At 47.2% G+C, this 14,811-nt stretch overlaps 1 protein-coding gene across 2 annotated transcripts in view; it reads right to left on the bottom strand.

The window, feature by feature from the left end:
- ADAMTS17 (ADAM metallopeptidase with thrombospondin type 1 motif 17) overlaps positions 1-14,811 on the bottom strand; it is a 265,553-nt gene that overhangs the window by 98,423 nt on the left and 152,319 nt on the right. For both annotated transcript variants that reach the window (XM_030578668.1, XM_030578669.1), the window contains one exon: positions 11,134-11,261. In XM_030578668.1, coding sequence (XP_030434528.1) covers positions 11,134-11,261 — 128 coding nt within the window. The remainder of the gene's footprint in view (positions 1-11,133; positions 11,262-14,811) is intronic.

Here is a 14,811-nt window from a genome sequence, read left to right as displayed (position 1 = left end):
GATCAACCCTGCTCTTGAAGCCCTCAGGATATTTGCCCTCGGGAATTTCACTGTGCACGCTGACCTCAGCACAGTACAGGACTTCCTTGAAGTGATGGACTCCGGACTTCGCCGAATGGTTCTGGCTGCTGCCCAAATTGGTTGTTGAAAGCCAGAGGTGTGGCTGTGGTACTGTTATCATCACTTTGTACAGGGAATATGATGAAGGCCCCCTATAAAAAAACAGTGCCTTGACATGGGAGTGGTTGCCAGCTGATTTTAAAGTGGGGTTTAAAGCCCTGTGGGGTGGGAACCTGGCTATATGAAGCCCCTTGATGAGACTCCTCATGGATCTTGTGCTTTGACACTCCCCATGCTTAGGAGTAATCGATCACTCCTTATGCCTTTCCTGAGTGAGCCATATGGCATGGAACTCATTCTCTTTGAGCAGGCATCTCGGTCCACTCCCTCCCTCCCCTTTTTAAATAAACAAACATCTGAAAATATACTTGATGGAGGATATTTTCAGTTTCAATCATTGTTGGCCCTTACATAGGAACCTTCCTCTCTCTTTTTTAGTAATACCATATCGTTTGGATTCCTAAGCACATGGTCTGGTTTGCATACTATCTGGGTATTGTTTTAACAATGATTTTATTTGTATTTGGAATGGCTGTGCAAGAGCCTCTGAGTGTGTGTTTTGCTATATAAATACAATTATTATTGTTATGTACATCCAACCCAGTGTCAGACCTGACACTGTATGTTCACAGAATTGTAATGCTTCCCAGATGCTGAGCTAAACGAGCTTCTCAATGGACCAACTATAAATATCGATGCAACATGTGCCCATCTGCAAATTAATCATGTACAGAACATTCTGGTTATGCCAGATCCATGAGCATTGTCAACTTTTCTCTGTAATATCCAGTGTCCATTTCTAGTTTAAGGGATGGAATACATGAAACGGGAATGTAAACAGGTGAGTAGCTGATGTCAGACTGGAGGTTAGGAGAAGTCTTGTTTCTTTACTGAAAGCACAGCAGCAGTCAATGAAGCGGGTTATGGGCTTCTGCTGCGATTGGTGAATGGAAGCTACCCGAGGATGCTATTCTAATAGCTCGTTTGAACATTACTGTCTGCTCCGTTTCTCCTCCATTGGGGTTTTACAATAAATGGGGGTGCTATAAACAGGAGTAGAAATCAACAAAAAAACCCCTCTGTCTGTGGGGAAAGTAAACATTGCTCCAGCCACACCAATCATCAGCATTTTCTGGACCTTCAAAGTTTGCTTCAATCATGGAGCTGCCCTCAGGGTAGGGTAGGTGGGCAATGCTCTTCCTGTTCTGAATTAGATACACTGACCTTTACCCATTGAATGTATCTTTGTGTGTCTATATCACCTACCCACTTACTGGTCCCCCAGCCTACAATTATTTATTCACTAGAGTTTCTCCCCAGAATGGGATTCAGTGTGATCCTCACTTCTTCTGGATGAAGTGCATCTGAATGCAAGACAGCTGCTTTGCAGGATAAGCCAAGCTCCAAAGATTATAAAGCAAAGAGGAAAGCATCCAAGGGAGGTGCCATGTTATCACTCACTTGCCTCACGTGCTCTTTCTGAGCTAACCTGAGTCACCTACTTCCCAATTCAGTGGATGGCAGTGGGACTGAAGGAAAAAATAGTCTGCAGTGGAACACAGCAAATCTAAAGCAGACTCAAAAGTGGTAGGTCTTTAAAATCTTAGCTAGACACTACAAATATTTATTTTTTTATCTCTATTCTATGTTCACCAAGGGCACCAGTATGTTTGTTCTCTAGTCTTCAGATTACATCATCACAGAGCCATGGCCTGTCTGCGGCAAGTCACAGAACAGTTCCCAGTAAAGCATGTGTGCACTCTGTAAGATTAACTGAAGGATGGGCATAAGCGTAGCTGCACAGTGTAAAATTACTTGCCATGGAACATTTGGGAGCAATGTTTGAAATGTAAGAACATGAGTCTTGCATGGAAAATAAGCATGAGGATGCAAACAGTTAATTGCATGAGCAAAAATATGCAGAAGAATGCAAAAAAAAGAATGGGTACTGATGTGCACAAAATCTATTTTGCATGTACAATTTAGAACCTTATTTTTGAAAATGTGTCCATGTCTGTGGAATAAGCATTGGCCCATAACACATTACAATAATAATCGTTTGAAAGAAGTCCTTCTAACACAGATTTGCTGCCCCACAGGCAGCAGTGTATTGTCAGTGACTGAACTGTAGATTTGCCAGCAGGGAAGAGAATCCATGATATGGCAACAACTTTACAAGAAGGCTGCGGAAAAGCTCGAACATCCTCACATCATAAATTGTTAAAATCACAGAAAAGGCTGCTCTTGATCTGTAGCCATATTCCATTGTATGGGATTTGGTTTTCAAAAGGGTCTTATAAAACATCTTGAAGTACAATATCCAGTCTCCATCAGAAAACTTTTCCTCCTTAGTGTCAGCTTCAGGCTTGTGATAGCTTACCAAGCACGGAGTACGTGCTTTAAGAGAGGCCAAAGATAAATTTATATGCTCCACAACTGAGCTGCTAGATTATTTCTCATCTTTTCTCTTTGGCACACTTGTGTAACACGCTTTCCTCCTATTGCGTCTGCCATCAGTACTATGCAGGACCAAGGTAGCAAGCAACTAAAATGCTTCAGAAATTGCAGAGCTGCCATTATTGTATTTCCTGCAAGGATACACAGAGCAGAGACTTCAGACAGAACCAAAATCTTCTGAATTCTACAATTCATGGAATCTTCATGATAGATTTGTTGTTGCTATTTAAAAAAAAAAAGGTAATGACATGAAAGTGATCTGAGATTTGGGTTAGCCTGAGATTGTAGATGAGTGTATCTCCAAAGCAGCTGAAGTATGACAGTGAAAGCCAGCTAATTAGAGCGCTAGGTACCATGTGCAAGGCTTGCAGTTTTACACTGACTATTCACTATTACAGGCACCGGAGACTGTTGCCGATATCCAGAAAAGTACAGATTTACAGCAGCAGCCAAGAGCACATTTAATAGTGCTCTTGGAAAGAACTCCATTTAATAGTGGGCTAAATGCATTTTCCAGCAGAAAATGGCAAATCCCTGCACACACACTGAACAACGTCTGTAGTCTGCTAAAGAGACATTGCTAGCAAGTGCATTCATCAGTGCTATAAAACATTTCTAGACAATCATTGTTTTATATTGCTCGCTTCGGTTTTAAGACCAACTCCTGAGGTCACTAAGTTTTTAGTTAGCTCTAAGCCAGGCAAACTCACAAAGAGTTTTTCCAAGTCAGGGCAGAATAAAACGGGACCTTAGCATTTGGCTAAGATAAGAAGCAAACTTTTAAAAATATCTAGGTGATTTAGGAGCCCAAGCCCTAGTATCAAAAGTGCCTAGGTATCCTGGAGCCTATATCCCACTTAACATACAATGAGATTTAGGCTCCTAAGTGCCCAGCATTCAGATTTTTAGAAGTGTTTTGGGACCTAACTTCCACTGAAGACACTTCTCAAAAGGGTACTTAGGTTTTTGTGAAAACTGCACCCAAGTCCTGTTTTCTGCCCTGAACACTATCACCTGCCTACGACAAGAAAAACATAAAATGAGACAGAGGACATTGGCTCAGGAAAGGCAGCGTGTCATGACTGTTGAGGAGAGAAAGAAGAGGATTGCTTGAGAGGTGGGTTTCACGGAGGGGAATTTAAGGATGAGAGAAATGCTGATTTTGTAGCCTATAGGTACAGGTATTTGCTAAATACGGCGCAGGCATAAGTTAAGGTGGTAATGTAATGAGCCTACAAGCCTCAAGGCCTACAAGACAAAAGCTTAGCTAACCTAATCAAGGCATAAGACCCCAAAAGCCTTAGCACAAGTAGTTAACCAGGAGTAACCCTAGATCATAAGATATCACAAGACAGAATGCTGCAATGGCTAAACTGCTGACAGGTAACCACAAGATGCTCGTTTATACCAGCCTGGGATATTTTAAAGTTAGGAACATCAGCAGATGTCTGACCACAAGAAAACCATGGTAATTGACTGACACATTTGCTAATAAGCTTGAGGTAAATGGACTAGTAACCCGTGGGAGAAGGGCACCTCAGTATTAGTAGGGTGAGGAAATACAAACAAGGAAAAGGGGAGCCAAATGTGCTGCCTCACAGGCCTGCTGAAGACCACTTTAGAAAGGATGAGGGCTGACCCAGATTTGGGAAAGCCACTAGAGCAGGTGTACCCATTATGTATGGATATCCGCCTGTTGTCATGCAGGTGAACCCCGACCCGTTTGTTCTCAATTGCTTCATTTATATTGCTGGCTCCAGAAGCCAGTACTATACTGAGTATACGGGGGTTCTCAACCCACGGCCCAATCAGCACACAGCTGTGGCCCATGTGACATCCTCAGGGCCATACAGGTAGTATATATATTGTGCGGATGTGGCCAACATAACACTTAAGAAAGCTGCATATGCAGCCCATAATGGCAAACAGGTTGAGAACCACTGGTGTACACCATGGTGATTACACACTAGTTGTGTATCTATGGCTCCAGATGTTTCTACTGTATTATCATGGTGTCAATTCACTTATGTCACTGCCTTCAGATGATACTGGCAGCATATTACATGGCATTGCTGGTAGAGGGTGGCATAGGAGCCGACCCTATGGAAAAAAATAGTGGGTGCTGAGCACCCACAGGCAGGCCCCTCCTCCCCTCCCCTCCCCTCCCACAGCACCGGGCCCCACCGATCAGCTTGTCTCCGTCCCCCACAGTGCCTCCTGCTGGCCGCCATCAGCTGTTTGGCAGCGTGCTGGGGGAGGAATGAAGGGGCGAGCCTGGGCGACGCATGGCCCAGATGTGGGGAGTGGAAGGGGCGGGACCAGCCCCTTCCACCCACTGAGACACTGCTCTGCAGCCCTGCACGGCAGCTGCTTCAGAGAACAGGGCTGGGGAGGTGACTCCTACTGCCTGCCCGGGCTCGTGTGCTGGAGTCCCCGGCAGCCCAGCCAGGAGGGGAGTGGAAGCCACCTCCTCCCCAGCCAGGCTCTCTCAGGCAGCTGCCGGGCGAGCAGCGACCGGGAGGGGCCGGCGTTAAAAGCGGCTCCCTCCTGCTCCCTGCCTGGGCTCCTGGGAGCTGGGAGAACAGCAGAACATGCCAGGAGGACAAAGCGTCCCACACCCACAGGTAACATGGGGTGGGGAGAGTGCAGTGGCCTTGGGGCTGGGCATGGGGAGACACACACGTGACCTGCCCTTTTGCTCATGCCCCCTCCCCACTATGGGGAGGCACCAGTTGAATATGGGGCACCCTCGGGGGAGGGGGCGGAGCAGGGGCTGGAAGAGGTGGGGTGGGGGCATTGGGGGAAAGGGTGGGGTGGGGGCATGGCATAGGACGGAGCAGGGGGTCAAGAACCCCCTGGGAAATCTGGAAGTTGGCACCTATGGCAGGTGGTATGTCTACCCTGCAATTAGACAACTGCAGCTGACCTGTGCCAGCTGACTTGGACTCATGGGACGTGGGCTGCGGGGCTGTTTAACTGCTGTGTAAACATTTGGGATCGGGCTGGAGCCCGGGATCTAGAACCCTGCAAGGTAGGAGGGTCCCAGAGCTCAGGTTGCAGTCCGAGCCGGAACGTCTACACCACAGTGAAACAGCCTCGCAGCCCAAGCCCTGCAAGCCTGAGTCAGCTGGCACCGCTGTCTAACTGCAGTGTAGACACATGCTTACTCATGACGATTTTGCTTTAATTTGGGTGAAACTGACCAAGAAAAACGCTCCTTTTCTATTATTCAGATCTGAATCCAATAAACTGCCTCTATCAAAGGAAGCTGGAAGCTAACTGCATTCATAAAATGTAAATGAAAACAGAATTTTATGCTTTCACTCCTAATGGGTGTGTGATGAAGTTGGAATGTTCTTAATGTTTTTGCTGAATGTTATGTGGGTGCCTCAGTTTCCCTCTGCATTTCTCAAGTGTCTAGGGGCGTGTTATTGTTGCAGAGCGCTAGGGGGCCAGTGAGATCCTGTCTGCACAGAGAATAGCTGACACCCTGTCTTCTGGCAACTAATGGCCTGGGCCGCTGCTCTGCAAAGGTGCCAACTGAAGGTGTTGAAGAACAAAGAGATCAGGTGACCTCCTGGCCTGGGAAAGAGACAAAGGGAGAGGAGGGGCTGAAGAGTTTTCAGTTTAGAGCTGGCTGGGAAAATGGAGGGGAGGCCAGACAGACCTCCCAGCCTCCCCTGACCCTACCCAAGATGGCCCTGACTGAGGGGGTCCTGTTGTCTGTACCTGCAAGACCTGTCTTGAACTGTGTTCCTGTCGTCTACATAAACCTTCTGTTTTACTGACTGGCTGAGAGTCATGGTGAATTGCAGGAAGCTGAGGGTGCAGGGTCCTGTCTCCCCCAAACTCCAAGACAGGGTGCTGGGATACTTCGAGGTTTATTGGATGTGATGTGGTTCTCCCTCCCTGTCTCAAAAACTCCTCCATAGCAAGCGACTTTGCTGACTCTATCTGAATTCACTTTGCAGCCAGAAAAGATGAGATTTGTTTAGGAGAGTTTACTGTTGAAGGAAACAGGGAAAGGGGCTGTTTGCTGGAATTCCTGGACTGTTCTTCTAGACAATGGTTCCTGCAAGTGTGCACACTACACTGGCAATGTGTCACCCCTGCCATCTATAGCCTCTAACTACAGAGGCATTACACGGCATGGAAAATACATCTCTGCAGCACCTCCATTCCATTCCATTCCATCACTTACTATCTCACCAGGTCCCTTGCAATGCCTGCTTCAAGTACATCCCGTATGTGACCAGTAAATTAATACGCATACTAAACTGTTCTGTCAGGCAGTTAGTTAGTGGAGTATCTCCTCTAAGTGGGATGTACTGTCATGTTCAACAATTCATTACACTAAGCTACTCAAACAGAAGACCAGTACAAAGGAGTTCATGAGGCTTTAAAGTCTTCCTGGGTTGCATCCATCACTATGCATTTTCTCTGAGCCAGATGCAAACGGACTGAATGTTCTGCAGCTGTCATCACCTCTCCGCACAGTTTAAGACAGCTGCCCCCGACCTGAAGCGTAATTCACTTTTCATGATGTATCTCCAAAAAGACTGTGAGCATAAAGAATTTCATTTGGAGGGGAGCAGGCTTCTACTCACGGAAAGAAGGAAACGTGCTTTGCCGCAACACTTGATCTAGCATCCACAGCTGATTTTGAGCAGCCTTAAATATAACGCTGGCTAGGCCAGTGCACTGGTCATCGGGGTGCATCTGGGAGGTGCACAGCTGGCCTTGTTATAAAAGATTATTAATGGCATTTCTTTGGACGTGGGTGGAAAGGGAAGAAAATCTGTCATAGGGATGTACCATGAACCTGCCTATGTCAAGGGCACCACATGGTAACTAATGTATAGAGAAAATAAACCCCCGTGCCTGGCTCCTTAGCAAGGCATGTTACTGATTCCTCCTCTGAGCAAAAGAAAAAGGTCTGGATTAAATACACCCCTCTTAGGGCCGTTTGGCAGAGAGAGGCAGAAGACTTCCCTGCATGTGCTACCCACATGGCAAGGTCGAAACGTGGCAGTGAGAGCAGAAGCCACCAGGCAGTTATCCCATTTCTGCACAGGGAACAGAGAACGGTTGAACAAGGGAGTGCAGTCAGGGGACCTGCTCCTTCTGAGAATGACCTGGTGTTGTGCCCCTTAACCACTATGTCTTAGGAAATACCCGACAGAGCTTAGAACTGGTGCCAAGGTTACTGTGCCAGATCTTCAGCTGGCATAAATCAGCATAGCTCTGCTGATGTCAATGCAGGTGTAGGCTAAACATCAGGAGCGATGTCCCAGCAGATGTATTAGATTGAGGAACAGACTCTCAAAGAGAAGGTGAAAGCCCCATCACTTGACACATTTAAAACTAGACCAGATAAACGAGCGAATGATGTGAAGGGAAAATCCAGCATTGGCTGGGGATGGACTGGATGACTCAACAAGTCTTTTGCCAATCTAATTTCTGGGGCAATGTCAGGAATCAGGGCCTGCAGCAGAGCTAGTTTCCAGGCAGTCTCATCAGTACATCTGGTCTGCAGCAGCTGCCTGATTAGCCACACAATCTGACTGGCTGCTGAGGCCAGCAAGCCAGCTCTTAAGCCAGCAACGGCAGCTCGCTGACTTCTCAACACTCCCGCCCCCGCTGTGCCTGCATTACCTTGTTCTTGTTGCTCCTGCCTTGCACCCAGCCTTGCCTCTTTCCAGTCCCTGCCTCGAGCCCCTCCATGCCTGATACCCTGTTTGCTCAAGCTCCTGACCTTCAGTTTTGACCCCCAGCTGCGACTCCTGACTACTGAGTCCAGCTTGACCCCATGGCTCTGGTATCCAGTCCGTCCTCTGGTTTTGAATCCTAGCTCTGGTGACTGACTCTGGCCACTAGGCCTGCTGCCCGTTCTGGCCATTAGACTAGACCAATCCTCATCCCAGTTGCTTGACAGTAGAATCCCAAATGCACTTTCAAGCCCACATATGGGCCAAACAGAGAAGAAACACAGAGTTTGTGCCATGATGGAGGGTCTACACAGAAGGACTGTGACCCACGAACACTGCGGAGGAGACCATTGTGTGGGGATTTAATTATGGCTAGACTCTGGCTAGTATGCAGAAATACACTGTATCTGCATCGCTCCCAGCTGCTTTCTTCTTCTTCAGAATATCACAGAATCATAGAATATCTGGGTTGGAAGAGACCTCAGGAAGTCATCTAGTCCAACCCCCTGTTCAAAACAGGATCAATCCCCAACTAAATCATCCCAGCCAGAGCTTTGTCAAGCCTGACCTTAAAAACATTTTAGGATGGAGATTCCAGCATTTCCTTAGGTAACCCATTCCAGTGCTTCACCACCCTCCTAGCGAAAATGTTTTTCCTAATATCAGTTAATCATATAAGAAAACCCACCACTCAACTCCTAGCCGTTATGGTTGTGAGAAAATGTGAATTGAGTGTAACCAATGCAATGACAACCACCTGCAAATAGCCCAAAACAACACCTCCAAAAGGTGAGACTAGCCCCATTCCTTTCACTGGGTCCTAAGTCAAATGTTCAAAGAAGACACTTTAAAAGCCTACATTGTTACCGATTTCACTGCTCAACAAAGCAAGTAAGACAGCAGACAAAGGATCACACTATGAAGATCTACGTAATCTGCTCTGAGTGACAGCTCATTTTGGTGCTGAACCGAGTGGGCGCGAGAGACACTACTACTCACTGCCTAAGGACACCCTAGCAGGTAATCTTACTTGCTAAGAGGCAGTCAAGTCCGAAGAGCCCAGCGGAGCATGAATGATCATATTTTGAACATTGGTACAACCTACTGAAAGTGGCATGTCATGTTAGTGCCTCAAGTGGGTGGAGCTTATTTTCTGGGCAGAGTTTGGAAGAGTACTACTACCCTTCCCACACCCTATTCCAATTCCTGATGCCCCACACGAGGCAGGAGTGGGGATGAGCATGCTAAGGGCATAGCCAGTGAGTTCATGCACCATCTAATGGTGCAGGATGGGAGAAGTGAGCTTTTCCACTATTCCCATCCATAGCCTGCAGCAGCCAGGCACAAGCTGGCCATGTGGGGCAGCAGCTCCCAATGCATAGGATGGGGCTGAGGATAGCTTCTCTCGCTCTTCTGCACTCAGCATAGTTTCCTTGCACCGAAGCATGCTATGCTGAGCTGGGCCGTGCTCCAGCCCAGTACCTCTGGATCTATGCTTGCAATTTTCTGAGGCTTTATAAACAATTTGCTTTGTAATCCCATCTTGGTATTTGTGGATGTGCTGGAAAGGGTTGTCATGTCAATAACACAAAACATATACAACAGGATAGTGGCCGTTTCAGTCCCTCGAGTGGCACTGAGGATTCTTCCAATGAGCAGCCAAAACGCAGGAGTTAAACAGACCAGATGACCCACTACCTGTCCCTTCAAACCCAACCAATCTGATGACTAGACGGGATGGGATCATATCCTAAAGCATCTCCAGCTGTTCAGTGACATGGTCTTATCTCTCAGGAATTTACCTCTTTAAAAAAAACCACGACTAGGAAACTCTTGCAGTTGCTTTTGTGAAACAGAACTACATCCGGTAACTCCTCACTTAACGTTGTAGTTATGATCCTGAAAAATGCGACTTTAAGTGAAACGATGTTAAGCAAATCCAATTTCCCCATAAGAATTAATGTAAATGGGGGAGGGGGTGTTAGGTTCCAGGGAAATTTTGTTTTGCCAGACAAAAGGCATTATATACATTTAAACAAGCAATTTAACACAGGCACAGCCCACTGGCACTGGAGAGGAGGCAGGCAAGGAGGCTGAAGACGCTGCAGGCTAGGAGAAGCATGCTGCACAGCAGCAGCAGCAGCTTCCCCTACTCTGCAAGCACCAGGAGCAGGGGACTCAACCTTTGGCCCATCCACTCCACCCCTTCCCCCAAACCCCCACCCTTGACCTGCCTCTTCTCCCCGCCTCAACCTCCTCCTCCCTTTTACTGTGCATGCTGCATCCTTGCTCCTCCTTGCTGCCTGGGGCAATCAGCTGGCTTGCGGCATTGAGGAGGCAGGAGGGAGGGCAGAGGAGTGAAGACTTGGCGCACAGGCTCTCCCTCCCACCCCTGCCTCGGGCAATCAGCTGGTTTGTGGTGTTCAAAAGGGAGGGGGAGCCTGCATGCCAAGTCCTGCTCCTCTCCCTTCCCTCCTAAACGCCACAAGCCAGCTGATTGCCGCAGGCAGGGGGCGGAGGGAGGAGGGTGAAGGTGCTGATCCGCGGGGTCTGCTGGCGGGCGGGAGACGCTGGGGAGTGGGGCGTAGGGAGGCTGCCAGCTGTGGAGAAAACAGGTAGCCAAATGAAGTAAGAGTGGAACATCGCACAACTTTAAATGAGCATGTTCCCTAATTGCTCAGCAATGTAACAACGAAACAAGGTTAACCGGGACAACTTTTAAGTTATTTCAGAGGCAGTCTAAGAGCCATCCTCAGTGATGCTGCCTGATCATAAACAACCGACACAGCTCACAGGAGCCCAGGACAATAGACCTACTTGGAAAATAAACAATAGAAAGTTACTCCACCTGGCACTTGCCATGTACGCAGAGGTCAGTCTCATAAGGCCCACACGGAGTACCATCAAGAACCCTGTCTGCCACCAGCACAGGAGACTCCTTCCCCAGAGGAGAGCAGAAGAGTTCACACGGCTTATCTGAAAAAATACACAAGACCAGCAACTTCATTCAGGAGCAATAGCAGCATTTAGACAGAGCCCCAGAAAGTCTGATAGAACAAGAGGCATGAATATAGTAAGTATGTAACATGGACTCTATACAATTACACAGACAAGTACATAAGTACATATTTATCGATAACTCTAAGTGGGCTCAGATTCTAACAGTCTCAGCTTTCAGGAGGCTTGGCCCATTGTTTCCATTCAAGCCCATCGTTCTCCCTCTCCAAGATGCACTATTTATCTGAAGATGCAGAAGGGGTTAAAAGGCGAAAGGTATGGGAGACTTTGAATCACTGGCAATACATGTCATTTTAGATCTGAATGAGTAATTTACTTTACGAATTTTTCCTTCTCTTTCTGTTAACTGGGCTTATATCTTTCCCTGCATCATTCCAACACACAATCCTTGGTCTCTAGAATGGGCACAAGCAGCTCACTGTGAACATTTCATTTACAAAATTCAAGCTGTGCAAGCCAGTTCTAAATGGACACATCGATCGTGTGATTTGTTTGTGTTTCTTGACTGAGCGTAACTCTTGAAACCAGGCATCCAGTGAGCACATTTGTGTTCAGAAATTTAAAACTCATTTCGCACAAATATTTGCTAAAATTTGCTTTGCTGCCAGCAAACTAGCTTGCTAGAAAGTAAACATATATTGTTGGAAAAAGATGTGCCTCATTTGCCCATTCTAGCAATAATATATTATATTGTATGTTTAGACATTTACTTGGGAGGGAACTGGGGGGTAAATGTTTAGACATTTACCGGGCAGGATAGCTCAGTGGTTTGAGCATTGGCCTGCTAAATCCAGTGTTGCGAGTTCAGTCCTTGAGGAGGCCACTTAGGAATCTGGGGCAAAATCAGTACTTGGTCCTGCTAGTGAAGGCAGGGGGCTGGACTCAATAACCTTTCAGGGTCTCTTCCAGTTCTATGAGATAAGATATCTCCATACATATTTTTTTTCACTATAACTAGTGGAATAAGGGACTAAAAGGCTCAAACTATATAATTAACAGCAGGTGCCAGGGTTCTCATGTGTATGTATTTGCAGAGTGAGATGTTTTGATTTCCAGCACACTCCTGCTCTCTGCTGCACACAGACTGTACCGAAGGGTGTGTCTATACTGCAACCACTTGGTGTGACTGCAGCTCGAGCTGACATACCCGAGCTAGGTTTAATCTAGTTAGCGCGGATCCTGGAATAAGGAAGCTGCAGGGTGAGCTTCAGCGCAGGCTACGCTCCCAGGTAATTATCTAGGGTTCTGGGTGGGTTTGTAAAGTCAGTACTGAAGCCTGTGCTGCCACAGTTTCACTCTTCTGGGACCCGAGCTAGCCTGGGAACATCAATTCAGGCCGCAAACACAGCCTATGACTCCTGCACGAACATACCCAGAGAAAAAACCTACTGACATTCTGATGTGGGTGTTGGCCTATACCAAAGCCTGCATCCTCCCCAGAGCTCGGTAGTGTTCAATTTACGAGACGGGAGGCCAGGTTCTTTGATACACTAAGGCAATTTGTACAGGTCCCTTCCTGCTCTAAATTCCCTTTGAATCACGAACTTGCCTCTCTGCAGCCCATCTCTCTAGTATGTCTGAGCAGAGTTCTAATGCAACAGAGAATCAGGGCTGGCCAGAGGTTGGTTGGGGTCTGTCTCCATTCAAAGGCTCAAGAAACCTTCACTGTGTGGAAGCTTGGAACCAGAGGAGAAGACATGGGAGAACGTGGTTTGGAGTTTTTTATATGTTTAAACCAGACCTGTCAGCACTTCAAGAATGTCCAGCCAACCTGCACCCTGCCCACCTGTCTTGCTTTAGGGAGGCATCATAGGTGCATCCTATCAGTGCTCACAGTCGTTGTTCCCCCCTACCCCGTCAAATCAACGCAATTTCTCACTAGCTGGATTTTGATATCATTTTCTGTGAAAGCTGCATAAGGACTGGCTTGCATAGGGGAGAGCCAGTCGGGCTGTTTCTGGACAGCCTCTGTTCCTGCAGCTGTGAACAACTCCGAGTGCCTGCTTTACCCATGTGGCAGGAGATATTTCTAATTCACAGCCTTAGCTCCAATGAGCCGTCCTCTCCATTGTGTATTAAGGTATGCCAGTGTCCGTTAGGAACCGTATGGCAGGCAGGGGATCTGAGCATATACTCCCCTGCACCTTTGTACAGCAGAAGCAACCCTGCTCAAGTCAGTGGAGAGCTTTTGCTTTTTTAGCTCCTCCCTCCTTAAATTTTCCATCAGGCCCAAGAATGGCAATATCCCTCCCCTCTTGCTGAAGGCAGCTCCCTCGGGTGTTTGCCAACACCTCTGGGAGTGCAGGTTGGAGAGGGGCTCTCAAATGCAGGGGGTTCATCCACTCTATTTTTCACATGGGATGTCCAAAGCACCCACAGCCCCTGCTGGCCCAGAGAAGTGCCCTAGCTGATTTCTGGCTGCTCCTAAAGCCAGACTGATGTGGCACCTCCAGCAACAAGACAAGAAGAGAATAAAAAATGTTTGTGCAGCATGTGACCTAAATGGGTCAAGTATCCTGAATATTATTCTGCAAATGCTCCCTAATAGAAGTCTGTGTCCTCTTGGGGAGAGCTGGGATGCTAACTCCAGCAATGGAAACAGAATCCCTGCAAGGCGGTGGCGGCCCTTTAAAAAAAAACCAAAAACCAGAGCACTCCCTTCCTATAAGTGTGTGATAAGAGCCAAGGATGGCAATGGCACCGTTACAAGGGGGCAGTTATGATAGATTTCAGTGAAGTCGGCAGCCAAAGCACAGGGACTGCAAATTTTAGAAGTAGCCTTCACAACGGAGCCTTTTTATTCAGGAACCTTTGAGAAGTGCTGAGTTGCAATTTCATAGGCTGCAATTACTGCCGGCATCTGTTATTTTGCTTCTTTGAAAAGAGCTTGTGAAATGTTCAAAACGGTTTAAGGACGACGGCTGCTTCCGCTGAAGGAAAAACAGGTTTTTTTTTGACTATACATATATTTATTCAAAAAAACCTAACAGTGCAAATAGCTCAAGAGTTCTTCTGTTATCGCGTTACCCCCAGTCAAATGGGAGACAGGCTGCCCTGTAGATGAAAGCGCTTCACCCAGGGTTCTGCAGGAAGTCATGTTAGTGATTCAATGGGTGACATTTTCCCCTATGCATCAGCATTCAAACCCAAACTGTTCTCCAGCACAGCATCTAGGGTGCACCCGTGTGAGCCGAGCATGGCATCTGGGTTGCACTAGGGTTTGAGGGTGCTGTCTGTTATAGGAAACACAATCAGATCCTCGGATTTATAACAGTAACCATTAGTCAGTGGATACTGGCACCCATGTCAGCCAACTGAGGCCAGGAACTAACGTTCAGTCTCCCCGCAGTGCTCCTGTGTGTCACACCCAGGATTATCAAACACCTGGGCTCAGTCGAGAACACACCGCTCTTTCCACACAGATTTGCTATTTTCCTTCACTTTCTGTCCTACGCTGCTTTGTAATGTTACTGTGCCTGAAGTAAATAGGTGCCAGGTTCCACTCTAG

The sequence above is a fragment of the Gopherus evgoodei genome, chromosome 10 (assembly GCF_007399415.2).
Source record: "Gopherus evgoodei ecotype Sinaloan lineage chromosome 10, rGopEvg1_v1.p, whole genome shotgun sequence".
Taxonomy (NCBI): domain Eukaryota; kingdom Metazoa; phylum Chordata; order Testudines; family Testudinidae; genus Gopherus; species Gopherus evgoodei.
This window is presented reverse-complemented; position numbering and strand designations above follow the sequence as displayed.